The following is a 24072-nucleotide window of genomic DNA, read 5'->3' as shown; positions in this document are numbered from 1 at the left end:
TGCTGTTCTGGCTTCTGGGATAGCTGCACAGCCTGCATTCGCTCCATAAGATGCACACACATTTCCCCTTACTTTTTGGGAGGGAAAAAGTGAGTCTTATAGAGCAAAAAATACGGTACTAACCAGAGAAGCAGCAGACCAAGCTGAGGGAATATGTAGAGGTGGCAAGACTGACGGGGAAGATCAGAAATCAGAAACAGTTGCCCCAGCCGCTCTTGGCGGCTTCCAACATATATGAAACATTAAACATTTAAAAAACTTCCCTATACAGGGCTGCCTTCAGATGGCTTCTCAAGGTTGTATAGTTTCTTATCTCCTTAGCTGAGGGGTCACATAACTCAATACCCTCCAACATTTATTTGATGAAAATAGGGATGTCCTAAGGAAAAGCGGGACATTCCAGAAACTGGGTTGGCATCTGTAAATCCGGGGCTGTCCCTGGAAAATAGGGATACAGTGGTACCTCGGGTTAAGTACTTAATTCGTTCCGGAGGTCCGTTCTTAACCTGAATCTGTTCTTAACCTGAAGCACCACTTTAGCTAATGGAGCCTCCTGCTGCCGCCGCTCCGCCGGAGCACGATTTCTATTCTTATCCTGAAGCAAAGTTCTTAACCTGAAGCACTATTTCTGGGTTAGCGGAGTCTGTAACCTGAAGTGTATGTAACCTGAAGCGTATGTAACCCGAGGTACCACTGTACTTGGAGAATCTTGAGTTGCACTGTTCTGCCATACGCTATAACTGGAAGAAGAGAAGACCTCAACTTGGAAGTGATCAAACTGTTCTTGGGGCCTGGTCTGCAAGAGCAGTGAAAGGGGCTCTCATATTATAATTATTTTGACGACTACTTTATATAACTAAAATGTTTTTTGTCACCAAGCTGGTGCCCTTGGCTACCACACTGTTCACTGCTCAGCTTTGCTTTCGGAGACACAGAATAGATGATGGGTGTTAAGCCCAAACGCCGTACGCTGTGTGTACCGATAGTGCCTTGAACAGAGAACACCGGTCCTGAGCTGCGATTTTGAACGCTTAAACAGAATGTTTAATGAAAAACATGCTATACCGACAGGGTCTCTTTTAATGGATAATCCTGTTATGATTTGCAGTGAACCAGTGTTGGCAGTTGTTTCGGCTGATTATTTTCCTTGTGTCACAGTGTATTAACAAAGTAATGCTTCACTCAGCTACGTGGGGACAATTTCGCTCTCAAGGACACGAGGCATGCCTTTGGCACAGCGCAAGAGAGATGATAATGCAGCCTCACTGAGTATTTTGAAATGGAGCCAGTTAATAACTTCAGCGCGGATCGTATTACCTGCTTCTCCCTCCCTTCTCGCAGAAATGCGTAGGCTTCATTGATTCCACACATAGGCCCCAGACACACGTATAATGAAAAGGCAGAGCAGTTTTCCTCGTGTCATTGGCCTCTTCCCAACCCTTCAGCAATGGGATATATTTCTGAAGAGTCACTTCATGGTATAGAATTACCTGCTGTTTCTTGAACCTCTCGTGCATGCTGTTTCTCAAACCTCATGTAGGCAATCACAAGAGGACTCTATTTACTACCAAGACAGCTTCTAGTAGCCTTTCTGGTGCACTCTGATGGTTTTGGACTGTATCCCCAACTAGCACAGCCAATGTCAGGGACAATGGGACTCGTAGTCCCAAACATCTGGAGGGAGGCAGGGTGAGGAAGCCTGGTCTGTAGCAACAGTTATGAACATCTCTAGCATCAGAGGGAACTTCCCTCCCCACCCCCAGTTGTAACAGTGGAGATTGAGGACTTTAGATACTGATCTAGGTCAGTGTTTTGCAAACTTGGGTCTCCAGCTTTTTTGGACTACAGTTCCCATCATCCCTGACCACTGGTCCTGCTAGCTAGGGATGATGGGAGTTGTAGTTCAAAAACAACTGGCGAGCCACGTTGGGGGGGAAACTGGCCCAGATGGAATTGCTGTGGAGACTCAACCATGCCAAATAAATTACAGCTGGCTCAGGGTGTCCAGAAAGATAGGTGCCACTTCCTTATTCCGATTTACATGGTGTTATCTCCCACTTGGACTACTGCATGGGGCTACCTTTGAAGATGACCCAGAAACTACAACTAATCCAGAATGCTGCAGCTAGACTGGTGACAGAGGATGGTTGCCGAGACCATATAACACCAGTCCCGAAAGACCTACACTGGCTCCCAGTACGTTTCCGAGCACATTTCAAAGTGTTGGTGCTGACCTTTCAAGCCCTAAACAGCCTTGACCCAGTATATCTGAAGGAGCATCTCCACCCCCATCGTTCTCCCTGGACATTGAGGTCCTGCTCTGAGGGCCTTCTGGCGGTTCCCTCACTGCAAGAAGCGAAGTTATAGGGAACCAGGCAGGGGGCCTTCTCAGTAGTGGCGCCCACCCTGTGGAATGCCCTCCCATCATCTGTGAAGGAAATAAACAACTATCTGATTCCTAGAAGACATCTGAAGGCAGCCCTGTTTAGGGAAGTTTTTAATGTCTGATATTTTATTGTGCTTTTAATTCTGCTGGGAGCTGCTCAGAGTGGCTGGGGAAACCTGGCCAGATGGGCGGTGTGTGTGTGTGTGTGTGTGTGTGTGTGTTGTTGTTACTCCTCTCTTGAGACGCAAATCTCTACACCAGTGTTTTTCACCATTGAGTCCATGCCCTCCAACATTTCTCCGATAAAAATAGGGATGTCTTAATCAACAACAGCAACAACAATTTTATTATTTATAACCCACCCATTTGACTGGGTTGCCCCAACCACTCTGGGCGGCTTCCAACATATATATAAAAATTACAGAACTTCCCTATACCTGGCTGCCTTCAGATGTCTTCTAAAGGTAGTTACAGTGGTACCTCGGGTTACATACACTTCAGGTTACACACCCTTCAGGTTACAGACTCTGCTAACCCAGAAATAGTGCTTCAGCTTAAGAACTTTGCTTCAGGATAAGAATAGAAATCGTGCTCCGACAGCGCGGTAGCAGCATGAGGCCCCATTAGCTAAAGTGGTGCTTCAGGTTAAGAGCAGTTTCAGGTTAAGAACGGACCTCTGGAACGAATTAAGTACTTAACCTGAGGTACCACTGTATCCCTATTTTCCAGGGACAGCCCCAGATTTACAGATGCCATCCCAGTTTCTGGAATGTCCTGCTTTTCCTTAGGACATCCCTATTTTAATCAAATAAATGTTGGAGGGTATGGAGTTATGCGGCCCCCGAACTAAGGAGATAAGAAACTATACAACCTTGAGAAGCCATCTGAAGGCAGCCCTGTATAGGGGAGTTTTTTAAATGTTTAATGTTTCATATATGTTGGAAGCTGCCCAGAGTGGCTGGGGCAACTCAGTCAGATAGGCCGGGTATGAATAATAAAATCATCATCATTGAATAGGACAGGGGTCAGTAACCTAAGGCCCATGGGCCAGAAGCAGCCCGCAGAGGTTGTTTGACCGGCCTATGAGCCACCCCTGAACTGAGGCGCTCGCTCACGCGCTGCACTAAAGCGGTGCAGCGCGGTGCAGGGACTCGCTTCTGCAGCACCGAAAACCACATCTGCGCATGCGCAGACACCCCAAACTGCGTCTGCACAGACGCCGATGCCAAAATAGTGTCTGCACATGCTGAGACGCCAAAATTTGCGGGTGGGCGCACTCATGTGCACACATGATCTAGCCCACGGAGGAATCTCTGCTGGACCAATCCAGCCCAGGCAAGATAAACCTTGCTGACCCCTGGAATAGGACGTCCCTATTTTCATCGGAGAAATGTTGGAGGGTATGCAGCTCATGCAGGATTTATGGGAGCCAATGGCCTCGGCAGCCACTCCCAGTCACCAATCTAGCTGCTGCATTCTGGATTAATTGTAGTTTCCAGGTACCTTCAAAGGTAACCCCACGTAGAGGTCATGGCAGTAGTCCAAGCGGGAGATAACCAGAGCATGCACCACTCTGGCGAGACAGTCCGCGGGCAGGTAAGGTCTCAGCCTGTGTACCAGATGGAGTTGGTAGACAGCTGCCCTGGACGCAGAATTAACCTGCACCTCCATGGACAGCTGTGAGTCCAAAATGACTCCCAGGCTGCACACCTGGTCCTTCGGGGGCACAGTTACCCCATTCAGGACCAGGGAGTCCTCCACACCTGCCAGCCCCATCCCCCCAATACAGTACTGAACCAAACCACTGTCACAGCCACTTTTGATCTAACTTCTCCAAGTTGAATAGAATTTCTCTGATGATAGGGCAGTAAGGAGCGAAGGAGGCAAGTGATGAGGTTCTGTGATCAATTCTTCGTTGACAAGGAAGCAGGAGTCATGGGTCTTAATTCTTGGAGACCCTGAAAGGTCTCTGACAGCTTCTTCACTTACAGCCCTTGAGCCTGTTGTCACTCTTTTTAGCATGGAGAGGCATGTTTGCATATGATTTCTGAACCAGGGTTTGCCAAATACACCTGTTTAAGAATCCCGGAAGCGTAGCCCTTTGAGATCCATCACCCTTCTTCCAACAACTGTTATTTCTCCCTGCACCCTGGCCCTTTCCCCCCACTTCCCCATGGTTGATAGCTATGATATTTGTAGATCCAGCCCAACTCACTCACAGGGCTCTAGGTAGGGCTGGGCGATATTTGGTTTTCAATATCACGATATATCACAGCTAAACACTGCCATACAATCATACCTTGGAAGATGAACAGCTTAGTTCCCGAACATTTTGGCTCCCGAATGTCGCAAACCCGGAAGTGACTGTTCCGGTTTGCAAACTATTTTTGGAAGCCGAACATCCGACGGGGCTTCTGATTGGCTGCAGGAGCTTCCTGCAGCCAATCAGAAGCTGTGCTTTGGTTTCCGAACATTTTGGAAGTTGTTTTGGAACGGACTTCCAGAACAGATTCCATTTGACTTCCAAGGTACGACTGTATATTGATATATCACAATGTCTGAAACAAGGATGGAGCTTTATGTAGAGGCATTGGCTGACTTCATGGTTTTTCCTGAATCGTGATTTTTGCATAGCACATAAACACACAAACGATTCACAATATATTGCCAGGTCAAAAATTATGAAAACGATTATCATGACATGGACTTCAAACCAGTTTGGGACGATATATAGATATATTGCCCAACCCTAGCTCTAGGCAGGTTTTGCTGAAAACTATGCCTGTGGACTGCGACGCGGGTGGCACTGTGGGTTAAACCACAGAGCCTAGGACTTGCCAATCAGAAAGTCGGTGGTTCGAATCCCCGCGACGGGGTGAGCTCCTGTTGCTCGGTCCCTGCTCCTGCCAACCTAGCAGTTCGAAAGCATGTCAAAGTGCAAGTAGATTAATAGGTACCTCTCCGGAAGGAGGGTAAACGGCGTTTCCGTGCGCTGCTCTGGTTCGCCAGAAGCGGCTCAGTCATGCTGGCCACATCACCCGGAAGCTGTACGCCGGCTCCCTCGGCCAATAAAGCGAGATGAGCACTGCAACCCCACAGTCGGCCACGACTGGACCTAATAGTCAGGGGTCCCTTTACCTTTTATGCCTGTGGAGGACAGGTTAGGATTCAGAACCGACTGGGAGGTTTGCCCCACTCTGAGTGCTTTTTTTGTCCCTGCTAAACTGTGTGCAGACAGAGGAAAAGCCACCAAGCCAATAATGAACCTGTTGAAGGCAGATTGTACATGGGGCAGCACAGCGAACAAAACAGTAGGCAAGTGGCCTGCATGCTCTGTTCACTGAACCCTAGTAGCACTCTCAAAAAGGACAGGTCTTAAATACAATTGCTTACTATGCTCCTAACAACTGTTTCTGCCTATGCAGAATCAGCTCGATGGTTTCTCTCTCTCGCCAGCCCCCTTCCTGCTTTCAAGGTCAATTTAATTCTCTTTGATCTTTTGGGCATCATTCACCACCTTGATAAACACAGCGCTGGAATTACCTTTCAGCTAATGTGAGTTGCTTTGCCGACTGTGTGGGAAAAAATGCACGGGGAGCATTTCTGTGTAGAAAACAGAGTCCAGAGGATTTCTGGCGCACTTCCAGTTCCTTGGAGAGTACATTTATTCATTGGTTAAGCAGGCAAACAGCTATACACTACGGTGATCAGCATAAACAATATTTAATACAGTCACATCCCAGAAACACAGAATTCTCATTGCCCTTTTTCTTTTTCTGGAAGTGCACATTAGTTTTCCTTTTAGTTTAGCAACAGAAGTCTACAATTATGCATATAACCCACCTGCACAATGTGCATACCTGTTTAGGCTTACTATAGCGGTATGGAATCTATGGATGTTCTTGGAACCCAATTACCATCAGCCCCAGTCAGTATAGCCAATGGTCTGGGATGATGGGAGTTGTAGTTCAGCAACTTCAGTGTGTGCTTTTGTGTTACGGGTGAGTTTCATCCCATTCCAAATAACCCCACCCACTTCTTCAGCCTGAATCTAAACTGTTTTCTCTCTAATAGAACTCCTCCATCCTTAAAGTTCTTCCCTCCTTTCACCATGCCATCTCCCATCTCTCTCAAATCCAGGCCTGGTCTCTTACCATGACCTGCAGGCCAAACCTTCTTTTAGACCAAAGCTTCTGCCCCATCGACTGTCTCTTATTACTGTATCCTTATTACTTTCAACCCTGCTGAAAAGGGGAAATGGCAGTGGAACCAACCAGGAAGTGTGTTTATATGTAAGCTCCATTTTAGCCAAATCCAAGGGCAGTTCATATAAACTATTTATTTATTTGTTTGTTTATTATTTGTCTGCATTAGCAGTTTCTGTAATTGTGGTACAGTGGTACCTCAGGTTCTTGAATGTAATCCTTTCCAGAAGACCGTTCAACTTCTGAAACGTTCGAAAAACCAAGGAGCAAAGGGCTGGCTGCAAGTTCAATTGGGAAAATTGAAAAACATGTGCAACTTCCGAGACGCATTCAAAAACGGAAGCAATTACTTCCAGGTTTCCGGCGTTCAAAAACTGAAACATTCAGCTCCCAAGATGCTCAAAAACCGAGGTACCACTGTATCTTGGGAAAGCTGCATTTCAGAGATATGCATTCCAATACACAAACTGATCTGCAGAAAGATGGAGCTACTCTTTGGTTCATAAACTATCCAAGAAATCAGTCACTCTTTCTGTCCAGAGGACACCCGGGCACAGAAGGTCATCTCTTCACCATACTCTATTGTACCAAGTGTGTGAGAATGTGTCACATTGTCAGGAGGAGGGTTTGCACATGGCGATGTTATGTGTTGCTGTAGCCCTGGGATATCTGTAAGGGAAGTAAAGGCAGTTGCTACCATCAGCCATTCAGCTGCTGCAGTGATGTATCACTACAGTGGCCATGGCTAGATAGGCACCAATGATGATAATTCTGCACCTCCTCTCTTATGAATCTAGGAACTTCCAGCGGTATGTGGTGCTGACTACATGCAGATATATGCACCCACAAATCCCATATGGGAAGATGCCTGCCATAGATATTTTTCTGAATACCATAGTCGACATAAGCCTGCTGAATGTCCTTAACTCTGTAACTGGGTGATGTCCCCTTCTCTGGATTACTGAAATAAATTGAGGAAGACGTTGTGTTGCCTCTCCACATGGGACATTTGCACATGCTGAGTAGCTTCACAGTCTGCTCCAAGGGGAAAGGATGCTATGCTTAGCTGCTGTCACTAAGGCACATGGGGAAGGAGGAAGTGAAACTCAATGGCATAACCATAGTTTGTACTCTTAGTTATCAGAGATGATGTGAGGTCATAGAAGAAGTGGGCTGTACCTAAGCATCTGTCCCGAATGCTTTAGAAACAGGATATCCTTTCTTAAGACTTAGAGTGAGACTGGATAATCCATTCATTGGGGTCTTTTCAGTCTCCATATGTTTGGAGCCTCTGTTACCTTCTAGATTAAAGGATAATCATTTATAATTTGGGGGGAAATACTGCTAAGAAAGTTTAAGTTATAGCCTGGGGAGAAACAGTTTTATTCTCTCAAGAACAGTGGGCAAAAACGGAATCACAGAAAATAATTTCACGCAGCCATTTAATCGTGGCATTAAAATATCAGCTATACTAAAAACAGCTGTTGCGCCCAGCAACATCGGACCAGCTCCTTGATGAAGCTTTACATTGTTAATCCTGCTACATGTTTTGTAGCAACACACAATCCATTCCTGGTTACAGAACACACTGAACTTCCAAATATTTTTCCACTAAAGGACACTCTGCGGCAGGGTTTCTTCTTTTGAAATCAATATGCCCAGTGTGATCAGAATCCCAGCAATTCTTTCGGTCCTTTGAGATACAACAGACAGCTTTGCCAAAGCAACATTATACATTTTTAGTCCACAGTAAACAAACCTTACATTCCTCCGTTTGGGTAATCAGGTGTAATTGAGTAAATATGCACATACAGATGCCATCTATTGCCACTAAATTCTTGTGGAAACAAAATAAGGGGACTGGCTGGCAGATAAATCTCTCTGAAAATTTATATGTGCACCAATAAAGATTCCATTATGTGGAATATTAAACTTGTACGGATTTCATTTTTTTTCCATAGTTTTGTACAAAGATCTTTCATGACTATAGATGAGCATTCAAATAAAATTAAAAGTCCCATTCTGTTTCTGTGTCCATGGTGCGCTCAGCTCAACTTTCTGCCTGTGAGGAAAAACTGTATGTCTATCCGAATCTGCTCCTAATCATCACTCTCGTCTTCATCAAACGAAAGCAAGCTGCTATTTTTTACTTGCTTGGTTGTATTTTGGGAGGTTGGAGAAATCCTCTTTGTCTCTTTTCTCTTCTTACTTGATGTGGCCGTCAAACCGGAGTACTTCTCTTCTGATGAACGCTTAGGAGGTTTCCTAAACATAATCTTTCCATCTCCAGCGTCAGCTTCATCATCTAGGGTAAGAATGCAAATAGTCCTTTATGTGCACACTCTCGCATCTCTACTTTCCCACCTTCTGAGTTTCAAAAAAGTATGAGAATCCTACCGGATAGCTCAAGTATCCTGGGAAAAGGCTGCAGTAGTGCATAAGCTTATTCTGCAGTATCTTAAGGCAAAGGCTGAGAGACACCACAATCCGAAACTCTGAGAGCCACTGCAGAAAATATTAAAATGAAGCAACGGTCTAAGACAGCAGTTCTCAACCTGTGGGTCCCCAGATGTTGTTGGACTACAACTTCCATCATCCCTGAGCTCTGGCCTTGCTAGCTAGGGGTGATGGGAGTTGTAGTCCAACAAGATCTGGGGACCCACAGGTTGAGAAAGGCTGTCTAAGCCATTATAAGGTAGCCTTCTGTCTTTCTCAATATTAATTTGTCTAAATATGCCCCCCCCCATTCTGTCTTAGTTACACTATATGTGGTGGAAGTCATAACAAGGTCAGGTTGGCCCAGTGATGTGCTGCCACTGTAATATGTTGATCTGACCCACTGCAATGAAATTTTTCAAAATTTCATATATGAAAGCCTAGGATCACCTGACTTCAAAATGAGCAAGAGCGGAAGAAATCTGATGCAACTATTTGAAGGAAACTGGCAAATGTTACAAAGAATCTTTGTAACTAATGTAGCAGGTAAGCACACAGTTAACTTAAATAGTATTCATAAATGAAAATTTAAAAAATAAAACGACCCTAAACTTGAAAGTTTCCTCTTTTTTTCTGGTACTATCAGTATGGATGGTATCCAACCAAGCTTAACTACTGTAAGAGCAGACCCACTGAAATTAAGGACTGCCTCTTGCCCGATTTAACAGACTCTGACCCGGAAGGCTAGAGTTCAAATCCCCAAATTAGCCATGAATTTCACCGGGTGACCTTGGGCCAGTCACTGCTTCTCAGCCTAGCCTACCCCACAGGGTTGTTGTGGGGTTAAAAGTGGAGGGGGAGAACAATGTACGCCACCTTGAGCTCATTGAAGAAAAGGGTGTGGTATAAATGCAATTAATAAATAAAATAATATAGCTACCACAGACCAGGAAGGGAATCTTGAGTATGTAAAGCCACCTCTATTGGTCTGTCTCCCTCCCAACTGTATTACCTGGGTTATGAAGGCGCCCAAAAGATTCTAAAGCAAAGATTATGGGATAATGCACACAGTGACTTGCGATCTCGATCACACGCAGTCTGTAGTCCGCTGGCAGTAGGAGTTCAATATGGGTAAGTTAACATCTTACATTAAAAACCTGACAGTACCAAACTACCGAAGGCTTTTCACCAAAGCCAGACTAAATGTCTTTCCCTCTGCAGTGTTGGATGGCAGGTTGAGAGGAGTTCCCTACCAGGACAGACTTTGCTCGTGTGCTCAAGACATCGATTCCATAAAACATATTTTGTTGCATTGTGCAAAATATGAGCAGGCCAGGGCTGAACTGATACTACCCTTGCTGGTACCTTTCCCGGGAAAATCAGAGGCTCACTATGTCAGGTTCCTATTGGAAGACCGGACAAATGCTAGAACGTTAGCAGTGGCAAAGTTTTTATCGGTGGTTGCAAGAACAAATGAGCCCTATATTCTAAACAAAATGCTTGATTAACCTGGAGCTAGGCTGTATGAATTGTGCATTGATTTGTTGGGTCTCTGGACCGTAATAAAGATTGACTGATTGAGTATGTAAAGGGAGGGAGGCTTGTTTAATTTCATTGTACACAGGTTGTACAATGACAATAAAGATATTATTATTATTATTATTGTTATTGTTATTATTATTATTATTGGAAGGACAGAATATAGCCCATTCACATCAGCTAAATCATGGTCTGGTTAACAGATTTAAACTATGTCATTGTGCACATACAAGGCATATAACCTACCAAACCCCGCAGCACAGCTTAGGTGAAACCCGCAATGAAATAAATGCTGGTTGCATAAGAGGCATTGACTGATGGATTGCAACCACGGTGCATAAAGGGCATCATAATGCAGTATGTGAAGGCTAGTAAATGTTGCTTGAGGAAGTCGATGAAGACAAACTCTTGAGACTGGTAATGTGCGAGATGAAGATCATCGGCAAGATTGAAGCATCTCAAAACTGTTTTGCTAGGTTATGAAAGCTAGCGCCATGAATCACAAGCAAAGCCTTATGCTGAGATGGCTTGCAATTTTGATAATTTATAGGTGGCGGAGCATTGAAAGAAAAATCTAAGCTTCTCCTCGGCAACACATTTTTCTTAACTAAGTAACAGAATGTTTTAAAAATCAATTTTCTAATAGAAACTTGCCAGAAACACTGTGGTTGATTGATCTTCATTTAATAACTTACTCTGTGCCCTTGCAACACCATTATCTTGAGATTTATAATAAGCCACAGCTGCGACGGTACATGGTACCTTTTCCATCAAGGCTGTCATGGAAAGCAGTGCAAAGGTGGATTTAATATGAACAAAGTGGAATATAGAATGCACTCCTGTCGTAACAATTACACTATTTAAAACCAGTTCTGGGATCCAAGCAAACTCAGCTATGTATTCTAAGAGTTTCGCATTCAGACCCCAGCAAAGACAAGAGCTGGTTCTCCATTACTGCTCGACGCAGCTGCCTTTTTGAATAAAATAAGGCAGAACAGGTAGGGCAGGATTGAGCTGGACCGATGTTCTCTCTTTCTCTCTACTATCCCGTACAAGGTCTCGTTTTATGGCTTACTACCCATGGACTGACCAAGACTCCCACTTCGCTACCTGTCTCCATTGAAAGCTGCCAGAACTTCAAACAAAATTAATGGTACAGCACAGCTACTATGGCCTATCCCAGCAATGGGAGAAAGTGGATGACTCCAAGGGCTGGCAGGAAGAGCAGGTGATGAACAGAAAGTTGACTCAAAAGAAAGCTCATGATCAGGGTGGATTTGATTTAAATCAAATCGATTTAAATCACTAATCAGTAAGACTTGATTTAAATCTTTTTTTCTTTTCTTTTTTACAGAAAGACTCATTCTTGCTGGTATAATCTTAATATTTACAACTAGATGACGGTTTCATTTTTGGAATAATAAATTTTCAGAGTAGTTTTTACAGTTATATCAAAAATTACTGATTTGGTTATACTATTAGAATTACATAGACAGATAATTATGAAATTATTGTGAGATTTAATAAGTTAACTGTTTATATTTGGACAACTTTTCTGCTGTACTTTACTGGAAGGAGAAAAAGAATCATTTCCTTAATAACAATTTAAACAATTTGTATAACTAAAACAAGAACATTATAGCATATGTATCCATGTATGTTAACTGATGTGGTTAAACAATTTTTTTAAAAAAACTTTGAGTTTTAGCACACATGAAAAACTTAAAACAAATCCTTATTTCCTGATGAAAAGCTTTTGGACTATAATGTAACTTAAATAGAAAACTACCTTTAGAAATATTTTTCCTCCAAAAGGATTTTATTTTAAAAATCCATTTTAAATTTTAAAAAATCCAATTTAAATTTTAAAAAATCCTATTTTTTATTTTTATTTTTTAAAAAATAACATTGATTTTTATCCACCCTGCTTATGATTGTAGAAGATGCAGAGCAGACAGACGTCAATGCCTGAGGGGGCGTGCACCATTTTGAGATGGTGGATTTTCTAGATCATATGGTGGTGTATTAATTAAAGTAGCACTGAGAGAGGGTTGATCTTTCTGATGATGTGGAAATCAGAGTGACTAGTATAAATATGCTGTAACAATGTTTTTAATGAAACACACACACACACACACACACACACACACACACACACAAAATCAGACCTTGACTCATAGTTTATCTACAGAAGAAAAGAAAACCTGCCAGCGGAGAGAGATGAGAGAACTAGGATAGGATACGTTGGCTCACAGAGATCAAAGCCTTTCAATCAACAACACCAACCAATTTTGGGAGCCCTTGACTCCGCTCCACATTGTCAGCAGTGGTGAACTGGGGAATAAATCAGCTGAGGAACGACTACAGGTAAAGTCTTATGCAAGCAGTTTGCAGGAAGAATGAGAAAGAGGAGATGAAGTCCTAAATCAGCTTGGCTAACATGTTGAAGGAAAGCAACTTTGATTTGTGAGGGCCTGCAAAAAAAAGCAAGAAATAAAGGATACTTTTCCTTTAGCTAGGAACAAAATACATCTCATCCATTCTGAGATACAAGAGTGATGGATTTCCACCGCATCTTACAGTTGGGCCAATGACCTCCAGAAACTGATGAGCTATCTATCTTTGAAAAGTTCAGAGAGGGATTTGTAAAAGAAACAAATGCTGTTAGAAGCCTGACAACAGCCAAAGCCAGGAATTTGAGAGGAATTGCTTTTTATCGAAAGTGAGCTGACAGTTGTAGGCCAGTGAATGGTTAGGTTTTACAGAAATGAAGCAGAAGTTAATTCTGACAGAAAGAGAAATAAAACATTAATAACAACATTAAAACTTTAACAGATCAGCACAGCTAAGACTGCCCAGGAAGAACATATTTGGCACAAACAAGGAAACCAATGTTTTAAAAATAGCTGGCAATGTTACTGGGGACAATGCTAAACAAATGAGGTTGTTTAAAAACCTTTAAACAAATATTGTTTGTGTCATTGCTGTGGTCCTGGACCAAGAACCTTCAGAGGCTGAGCTCTCCAGCAGCGGCTCGAAGGAAGGATCTTACTAGTTTCCTGGTCCTTCCCAAATAAAGTCCTCCGCCTTGGATTTTGAACCCTGGCCATGAAAACCTAGAGAAGTTCCAGATGATGGGGAACTAACTTCATATTCCTCCAGTGATTAAGAAAGCCTTGGAGAAAGCTTACTGAGAAATGATATACAATGAAATGAAAAGGATGTTCAAAATAACTTTTGGGGGAAAAAATCCCAGAAACTTTTCTTTTGGGAATTATAGGGACAGAACTACCTAAATTGTATAGAAATTTATTTATGTATGCTACTACAGCAGCAAGAATGCTACTCGCCCAAAAGTGGAAAGAAGCAGAAGTCCCAGCAAAGGAAGAACAGGTACAAAAACTTATGGAATATGCAGAAATTGTGGAACTTACCAGAAAATAAGAAATCAAGATAACAAACTTTTTATAAAAGAATGGAAATGGTTTGTTGAATATTTACAGATAAATTGCAAACAGATAAGAACATCAGCAGGATTATTGTAATAACCTGCAGTCTCATAAGAGTATATATTTAAAGTAGACAATTAAATGAGCAAATTTGGATATATGGAAGATATTAAAAAATAAATTTAAGGAACTGCAGAAAGAGGGGGAAGGAAGTCAAACTCTGAATGTTAAATTGATTGTAAAACTAATGAAAGGTGTCAGGGCACTTTTACATTATATGATAATAAATGCACACATGGTGGGATCATGGTGTGACTGAAAACATGCATCTGTTTCACACACATATTATGCTTTTGGGGGAGTATGCTTTAAAAACTTATATTGTGAAGCCACCCTCTTAACAGTCTATTTCAATAGGGGTACTGTGAGACTGCAAAGGCATCTATACAATCCTCAGTTTCCACAATGCTGTGCAGAACTTAAAGAGACACAGCACAGAGCTCAGTTTCTTTCTCCATAATGGAGTCCCATATTAAATGGAGCTTTCTTCCAGGCTTCCTTTGCCTGCCAGCAATTCAAGACAGAAGCAGGAAAGCCATGTAGATCTGTCACCACGGCAGGGCTGAGGGCTCATCAACATGATCTTTACTCACTAACGGCAGAAGACTGAATAGCTTAACTGCAAACCTTTTGGCTTTCTCCAGCACCGACTGTACATGTTCCTCTAGCCACTTATTCAGAAAGGCTTTGCTCTAATGTTCCCACTGGTATGGTACCTCAGTTTTCAGACCACCGACATCATTAAACTAAATATGTCTCTCTTTCTCCCCCGAAAAAAGTGTTGAAAGAAAGAGTGATGGAAACCAATCTATTGTCCCGGTGTTGAAAGTCAAGTGGTACACAAGGTTATAGAAATAACAGCAAGTCAGTAAGGCTGCCGATCAGCTACACGTCAGCACAAACTCACAAAGTGCTAAAGCAGCACTTTGGGATGTAGAAAGTGTACTTTGATGCCCAAGCAGATAATGTGTGGCATATGGCTTAAAAAAAAAAAAAACTAAACAAGAGAGAGAGAGAGAGAAACCAAGCAAATTGAACAAGACTAGAATAATATTACAGTTTGAATGAGTAAGGACACTCGCTGCCAAGTTTTTGGACTTGTGCATACATTACGATGTCCCAGAGGCCAGATGTACTAGAAAAGGAGCAGAAAAAATCAATTCTAGAGATTATAATGAATACATGAAAAAGGCATTATACACCAATTACCATTTTCTGCTTCTATGAAATTTTATCTCAGAAAAAATTACCTTTGACAGGACAGTAATTCTCTCTAGGATTCAAGCGGAAGGTTTACAGAAAAATATTGTGCAGAGACAGACTTAAGCTCTTTTCATTTTTAGAAACTAATTTAGCTTCTACCAATAAATTAAGGTTAAGTGAAAATATTTAGATTGTGGCTAAAAACAATTCTGTTAGGAGAGATCTGCTTTATCCGCTGAAGAAATGTGGTTGGTGGAATCACTGCCAAACTGATGTTTGTGTGTTCCTGTCTATCTCCTTTGTGTGCATTGTGATACATACATACATATATATATATATAAAATATTATAAGCAGCTGGGGTGTAAGGGGTGTTAGGGGAGAGGTGGTACCTCTGGTGGGGGGCACATTGTGCTCATTTTGGGTTAGTTTGTCCACCTTTGGTCCCCACCCAGCACTCAGCTCTCACCTGCGGCTCCTAGAAGCTGTCAGCATGTGACAGCAGCCACACCCTGGGAACAGCTTCAACTGGATGACTAAACCAGGTGAGGGTAGCCGATGGGTCCCAAACCTTCTGTGAGTTAGGAACTTCCCTGCATGCGAATACAGGCTCTGGCAGATTGAGCGGACGAGACCAAGTGCCGGTCCAAATGGTCAAGAAGGCAGTTTCTGCGCATGCTGTAGAAGGAAGTGAGGGGCAGATGGGGTTTGTCAATAGGGCAGGTACACCATCTTAGAGAAGGAAAACTTTGATCGTAAACCTCCACTGCCTTGTGGCTGTACTCAATTGTGAGAAAAGCTTCAGAAGTAAAACCTGAGGGTGGTGTCTTGTACACCTCTTTCCACCAACACCTGCAGCCAAGCTGGTGCCAAATGTATTGGTCTGCTTTCCTTTGGACCACATCAGTGAAGTGTCTTGTTATCTAGGCCAGTGTTTCCCAATGGAGGAGCATATGGCCCCCTGGGGGCTCCAGGATGTTCCGAGGGGGGCATAGGTGAAAATTGCATAAATGGGGGGCCACAGCATGAGGCTAGGGGGCCACAGAGGAAAGTGAGAAGGGAGAAATCAATTTTTATTTTTATTTTAAATCCTGATTGGCTGGCTATCCGCTTGGCCAATCACAAGCGAGTAAGGGAGCGGCCCACCAGGGCCTAGCGCTCCTTTTTGTCATGTGTGTTTTCTTGGAGCAGTCCTGGTTTGTTTCCGGCAGGAGAGGGCGATCACTGAGACTCCCGTTTTGACCAGTAGAGCCCACGATCCAGAACCCCCAGGTCAGATAAGTGCGATGGTGGGGCAACAATGGGTAGGGCTGGGCAAGCCCAAGCTGCTTGATAAGATCTTTTTGCACCAGGTCAGTGAGGACCAATTGTTTTTAAAATTTATCCCATATACAGTGGTACCTCGTGTTACATACTTAATCCGTTCTGGAGGTCCGTTCGTAACTGGAAACCACTCGTAACATGAGGCGCGCTTTCGCTAATGGTGCCTCCCACTGCTGCCGCGCCGCCGGAGCACGACTTCCGCTTGCATCCCGGGGCAAAGTTTGCAACAAGGGGCATCTACTTCCGGGTCAGCGGAGCACGTAACCCAAAGCATTTGTTAGGGGTACGGTACGTAACATGAGGTTCCACTGTATACAGAACTCCCTGTGCACCTTTTGGACTGTATATGTAGATCAAATAACTGTTTACAAACAAAACATTTAAATAGCTACCTTTCTACCAGTAGGACAAGAGGGGGCATGGGCGCAGCCAGGATTTTTGTTGGGGGGCAGGCTTTTGTTAATGGGGCATTGTGCCCATGGGGGGCACAGGAAGGAAACAAGTTCAGAAGGGGGCCATGGTTGGAAAAAGGTTGGGAAACACTAATCTAGGCAGCCCATGACCTCCATACGCACTGCCCAGGTTTGCACCTTAGAGAGGCCACTTTGGTGCTGCTAACGCAGCAAAAACAATGCAGGAGGCAGCAGTTACAAGTTATGGGTCTCTGCAGCCACAGCGAGTGCTGTGACTCTCCAGCTGTTTGACTTCACCCCGGGAGGCGCACTCGATTGTCCCTCGAGACAGATGAACAGTAAGCAGTTGCCTTAAACGCGGTTATGTCTTTCTGTCCCTTTGCCGTGGCTGTCACGCTTGTGCTGTTAAGTTCCACCCTGCATCTCTAACCTTATTATCTCTAACTAAAGCTAGGAGGAGAGAGAGAAAGCACACCCAAAGGAGCCCCTAGAGAGATGAAGCAGCTGTAATGCAGAAAGGAGAAAGGCAGCAACTTGAAATGGCAAACCAGGGAAATGGGAATTGGTGGCAGTACTGGAAGATCAAGACAGAGAGAGTGCTAGGGAGAGGGGCAATAAGGAATCAAAGTGAGCCGAGCAGGGGGTTGGATAGGCATCGTATCCAAAGTAACTGACAAATTAGAAGGCTGCTTGATAGAAACGGTCCTTCTGCTTAGTAAAGAATGCTGAACTTAGTATTTACAAAACGTACCTGTGGCTTTGGGAGTCTCTTTAACCTCCTTTTTAATCTTCATCACTTCTTCGGCACTCAGGTCCCCTTTTTTCAAAACAATCACCTGTGGCTGTTCATCCTCTTTGTCGCTTCCATCGTCATCGTCATCAGCTGGGAGCTGTTCTCTCTGGAAGAAAGGAAGAAAGCTAAGCTACTCAGACAGTCATTCCCAAAATAATTTTAAGGTAAGAGAAGGAAGATTTGCAGTCATCTACTACCATCTGACCAGTTCTTTTGGGTTAAGGAAAAGACAAAACAATAATCGGAATTGGCAGAACATGAAATTATAAAATGTCAGGAAGAAGGTTGGCTGGAATAGCTTCTCCCTGTTATCTTCTATGTCGGGACTGGAGAACCTCTGGCCCTACAGACATCGTTGGACTGCAACTACCATCACCCCCAACCATCATGGCCAACAATCAGGGTTAAACGGACTTGTGGTTCTGCAACACTTGGAGGGTCAAAGGTTCCTCAGTCTTGTTCTTTCTGAAGGGTCTTCTTTTATATAGTAAAATAATTCTAATAACAACTACATCACCTGAATCCCACACATCATTTAGTTTTATTGTAAGAATGCCACTTTGAGGCAAACCATGCATTTAATTATGTACTATGTCCAGCAAGTAAGAAGCCAATACTTTTCTAATAAAAAGAAAAGGAAAGAAAACAAAACTTTCAGACAGTTAACAGTCAGTGCAGTCTGGTGTTGGTTAAACATGAAGCGGCATTCAGGTCCTACCTCTGCCGTGAAGTTAGCCCGTGGACAAACTACACCTTCACTGCCTCAGTTCATTTTTCAGTTGTCGATTGGGATAAATAGTGACCTGCCGTTCTAGGTTTTGCTGAGATAAAACATAAAGGCCGAATCCTAAACAGGAGTAATTCCAATTGAGCGGGTATTAAGGACTGCTGTTTAAAGGACTTTTGAACACACCATGTCGCTCTTGTGCCTAATCCTAGCCATTTTCACTGGAAAGTCTTACAGGAATCAATGTTTTTTCCCCAGGTCAGTATGCTTAGGATTGCAGCATTAATTGAAAAGTAGTAGGCAAAAGATGTGTGTGGGAAGCGGGTGGCGCTGTGGGTTAAACCGCAGAGCCTAGGACTTGCCGATCAGAAGGTCAGCGGTTCGAATCCCCGCGACGGGGTGAGCTCCTGTTGCTCGGTCCCTGCTCCTGCCAACCTAGCAGTTCAAAAAGCACATCAAAGTGCAAGTAGATAAATAGGTACCGCTCTGGCAGGAAGGTAAACAGCGTTTCCGTGTGCTGCTCTGGTTCGCCAGAAGCGGCTTAGTCATGCTGGCCATGTGACCCAGAAGATGTACGCTGGCTTCCTCGGCCAATAAAACGAGATGAGCGCCGCAACCCCTGAGTTGGTCACGACTGGACCTAATGGTCAGGAGTCCCTTTACCTTTTAGGCAAAAGATGTAATGTTCTTGAGCTGGTTTACAGCTACAGATTCCAAAAATCTTACACAAAACTTGCTTCCAGTTATCAGCTAGAATCAACAGGCAGAACCCAACTGGTGCCCTTGCACTTGCACAAGACCTTTGGATCTAGACGGCTCCACTAACACAACAGGACAGGTGATTTTTGTTGATTTTTACCCTCTACACCTACAACCACGAGAGAGGGAGAAAAGCCTTTTCTATCCACTTTCTCCTTGCTATGCATAATTTTATAAAATTCTACCACGTTCTCCTCTTAGTCACCCAAAATGCTGCAACCTTTACTCATAGGGGAGTTGCTCCATTCTCTTGATCATTTTGGCGCCCTTTTCTGAATCTTTTCCAGCTCTACAATATCTTTTTTGAAGTGTGGTGACCAGAACTGTACCCTGTGTATCTGAAATGCGGTCACACCACATGTTTATATAGTGGCATTAGGATATCAACAGCTTTCTTTTCCATTTCTTTCTTAGCAATTCATAACATGGAATTTGCCTTTTTCACAGTTGCCACACACGGGGTTGACATTTTCATGGAGCTCTCCACTACAACCCCAAGGTCTCATATTCCTGTCAGCACCAGCTCAGACCCCATGAGTGTATATATGGCCTTCCGGGAGCCCAATGGGAATCCACCAATCTTTCTGGAATCCAGTCTAGATTTGCGAATCTGTGATTTTCAAAGACAGCTTATACCGAAAGCAACTCAAATGCTTTCAGATTTCTGTGAAGTGCAACTAGTCAGTCAGCTTGCATCTAAAATACAAAATGTGACAGCTTTTTATCTACGCAAAGCAACCCAGCTTGAAGGTTTGTACTGCTTCTCATTTCTGCAGCCCCAGAACACTCACCAGCGAAAGCAGAATAGGAAAACAATCAAACCTACGAGACATCAAATGCAGAGCTACAAATTGGTTTCCATCACACTGCATGAAACTGTCAGAGAAGCGTTGTTACTAAGGACAAATGGAAATATTACTTTTCCTCCTCTTTATCATACTCTGCTGCCTTTTCCCCCTTTGACAATTTGTTCATTAAGAAAGGATCTTGCCTGGTTTGTCCAAACTAAACTTTCTGTCTGTATCTATCTATCTATCTATCTATCTATCTATCTATCTATCTATCTATCTTGTATACGGCCCTTCACTTGTAGATTTCAAGGCAGTTCACAACATAATATTACATTATAAAAAACACAAAATACATAATTAAAAATAAGAACAAAACTCTCACGCAACACATTCAAAAGGGCATCAAATGTCAATCAGTCACAGGCCTGGTTGAAGAGGAATGTTTTTGCCTGGTATAATGAAGGCGCCAGCTGAACCTCCCTAAGGAGAGCATTCCACAAATGGGGAGCCACTGCAGAAAAGGTCCGTCTTGCAAAAGGGCATGGCTGGAAGGCAGGCTGGAACCCTGAACAACCCTGAGCATTCCATACTCCAACGTCTTGCTGCAAGTTCCATGTGCAAAATACTACCGTATTTGTTAGATTTTTGCCCTGCCAAGGCAGCGTATATAAGGTTCCCAGAAGGTCTGCTCTGCAACTAGACCCAGACCTGATTAACATCAGCAAGACTGCTGCATGGCTTGAGTCTTTTGGACTTTGCTTTTGGATAGAGAGAATAATTGTATGCAAATTCACATAGACATAGAATCATGAAATTGGAAGAGACCCTAATGATCAGACCTACCCCTGGCAAGGCAGAAATATGCAGCTTTCCCTTATGGGGATCGAACCTGCAACCTTGGAATTATCAGCACCACACTCTAACCAAGTGAGTGATCCATGCTCTGTCCACACAGTGTGGGGGTGGGGGTGGTATGTAACTATACTTTAAAAGGCCCACAGGGGAGGGGAGGCAAACCCACCCACCCAATCTTTACTTCCCTGTTCTTTGCTGCTTAAAGCTGCCCCTCCCTGCCTGGCTCCAATACTGGCAAGGGGAAAAAATAAGTAAAGCAGAGAAGCATGGCAGGGTAAGTGTGAGTGGGGGGTGGCCAAGTTTCACTCCCCTCCACCAATATGCTCCTTTTAAGGGTAAAAAGTTAACTCCTACCCCTGCTTTATAGCCAAAGGGGCAGTCAAGTGTTTAATAAACATGCACAAGTCTGGGGTGGCTCCAATATTTATTTATTTGGCTTTAATTTATTTATCAACTGCTTCACAACCAAACCAGCACTGTAGACAATTGTACAATTATTAATTTCTAGAATGACTTCAGTGGAGGCCTTATTCAACAGCCTTATGGAATGCTTCGTGAATTTGTGTGTCACCCTCGTACGGAGCAAGAGAGGCCTACAGAGATTCAATCCAACAAGCTTATTTGCATGCACTCGAGGGCTAGGCACGAGCAGTGGGGCTTTTCATATCTGTTTTGGGACTCTGTCTCACTCACACGAACCACTTTCAAAGCTCAGTCTTCACCCACTTCTTTCGCAAACAGCTGGTGGCGCAAAGCCCAAGGGCTGCTATGTCAAGAGAGACAAAGAGCCTGGCTATGCATGCAAATCTGACATAGGCACTTCTCTGGGTTTAGGACCAATTGTTTGAAGCAGTGATGCTTCTGAATGCCAGTTGCTGGAAAATCCCAAGTGGGGAGAGGGCTGTTGTGCTCAAGTCATGCTTTGGGGGTTCCCACAGGCATCTGGTTGGCTACTGTGGATGATGGATGAGATGCAGTGTTAGAAACTGGGACAGAAAAGGTAGGTGCCAAATGGCTTTGAGGGTCTGGGTTCTGGGTGCAAAAACAGAACATCTAGTCGCCGGGGGGGGGGGGTCAGCAACACTTTTTATTTATTATTTTGATAAGCATGAATTAAGATGCAATTCACATAAGTGACACATTGTTAATATCACATTTTTAGCAGAAATTGTTAATACATGTTTAATTTGGTGTTTACAGTAAAAATATTGGTACCACACTTGTTTTCAAAACTGCTCTTTATTGTTAAACTCCTTAACATATTGTCTACCTTAATATATACTTTGAGGCTTCAAAGCACATAAAGGTAAAGGTAAAGGGACCCCTGACCATTAGGTCCAGTTGTGGCCAACTCTGGGGTTGCGGCGCTCATCTCGCTTTATTGGCCGAGGGAGCTGGCGTACAGCTTCCGGGTCAAGTGGCCAGCATGACTAAGCCGCTTCTGGAGAACCAGAGCAGTGCACAGAAACGCCGTTTACCTTCCTGCCAGAGCGGTACCTATTTATCTACTTGCACTGGCGTGCTTTCGAACTGCTAGGTTGGCAAGAGCAGGGACCGAGCAACGGGAGCTCACCCCGTCGCCGGGATTTGAACCGCCGACCTTCTGATCGGCAAGTCCTAGGCTCTGTGGTTTAACCCACAGCGCCGCCCATGTCCCTTTTCAAAGCACATACATTCCAGTAATCCTTGAGTGTCAGCCAGGTTCAAAAAACGGCACCTAGACTTTTTGAGGTGCTCGCAAATGGAGAATCTTTAGATGCAAAATGCTCCTGGCGCCCTGCTAATTTCGGACCCTGGTGAGATGGCCCATTGGTATGATCCTGCAAGCTCTTCTTATGTTCCTATTTAAATCGTAGGCATTTAGAGTGTGCTTTTTTGTAGGGGAGGGGATCTACCTATAACTTCTGTTATCAAATGAAGCACAGGTTAAGGGTTTGACACCAGATCAAAAGCCAGCAATGCCATTCCATGCATGCTGGTTTGGGATTGTTGGTCAAAGTGGCCATTTATGCTGCAAAGTGCCAGGAGTAAGATTAATTCCGTTTAGCTTGCACTCCCTCTGCTGTTTGTTTCTGCAAAAATAGCACACCAGTCTTTGTGATCGGATCCTTCCTTTCTCAAGAAAGCAGGTATTTTCCTATCCCCATCTCTTTCTTGCACACACTGATGGATTCACTCTGGCTAAAGAATAAAAATGCACTTGGGAGTGAAAGATTTGGGATCTCATTAGTTAGGATGTTCCCTAAGAGAAGAGAACAGAATGCGGGGGGGGGGGAGATACTCCAGGGAAAGAAAGTTATTCAAGGGGGGATTTTTATTCAAATAAAAATATTTATCAATAATAAATAAATAAATAGAAACACTACATCCCGTATTGATAGTTTTGTCCTGTTATTTCAAATCATCTCTCTATCTTTGCCAAGTTAGGAATCCCTAACTTGTTAGGGAGAGGATCCCTAAGCAAGGATCCAAGTTAGGGACCCTCTCCAAACGCATGTGTTTGAAACGGTGTGCAAAAGGCCATGTACTCAAGCTTTGGGTCTGTCCAAATTGTGGCATTTCCAGAGGGGCTATGATGTTAGGCAAAGCTCTGAAGTCACTTCAGCACCAGATCTGGGGGGGGGGGAAATCGACCCCCCCCAACCGCCCCGCCTTTTGCCAGAACAGAGGCGGCAACCCTAATTCGAAACCGGGTAGCGCACGAGACCCTTTATGCTCAAGGTCGTGGGTTCGAATCCCACTCTGGGCAAAAGATCCCTGCGCTGACTACAGACGACCTCCGTGGGCCCTTCCGCTTCTATGAAGCGCGGAAGCCGGGACACCAGGGCGACCCTCTCGCCGCCTTTCCCCGCCTGGCCAGGGAAGGGCCCCTGGGCGGGCGCTCGTCGCCGTTACCTTGGTGTCCACCGTGGGCCCCTCCCGGTAGCCGACTCGCGCCTTGAAGCGGCTCAGGAAGGCGGGCTCGGCCGGCCGCACGTACGAAACCTGGTTCTTTTTGCTCATGGTGCCGCTGAGGTAAACCTAGGCTTGTGTGAACGCCGAGCGACGGCGCCTCACGTCGCGTCACGCCGACGCCCCGCCCACCCCGCTCCCCGCCATCTTCCTTTCCCTTCCCGCCTTCTCTCACGTGACGGA

General features: G+C 44.1%; 1 protein-coding gene across 1 annotated transcript; it reads right to left on the bottom strand.

Annotated features, from left to right (window-relative positions):
* Window positions 1-8016: 8016 nt before the first annotated feature.
* KIAA1143 (KIAA1143 ortholog) lies at window positions 8017-24031 on the bottom strand. Its single transcript, XM_053410192.1, has 3 exons — window positions 23833-24031; window positions 17764-17911; window positions 8017-8896 (listed from the first exon to the last, which is right to left on the bottom strand). Exons 1-3 carry the CDS (start codon window positions 23938-23940, stop codon window positions 8691-8693), a joined length of 462 nt encoding a protein of 153 aa, XP_053266167.1. The 5' UTR covers window positions 23941-24031; the 3' UTR covers window positions 8017-8690.
* Window positions 24032-24072: the final 41 nt, after the last annotated feature.

Source organism: Podarcis raffonei, chromosome 12, assembly GCF_027172205.1.
Source record: "Podarcis raffonei isolate rPodRaf1 chromosome 12, rPodRaf1.pri, whole genome shotgun sequence".
NCBI lineage: Eukaryota > Metazoa > Chordata > Lepidosauria > Squamata > Lacertidae > Podarcis > Podarcis raffonei.
Note: the sequence above shows the minus strand (reverse complement) of the source record. Positions and strands in the feature narration are given on the sequence as shown.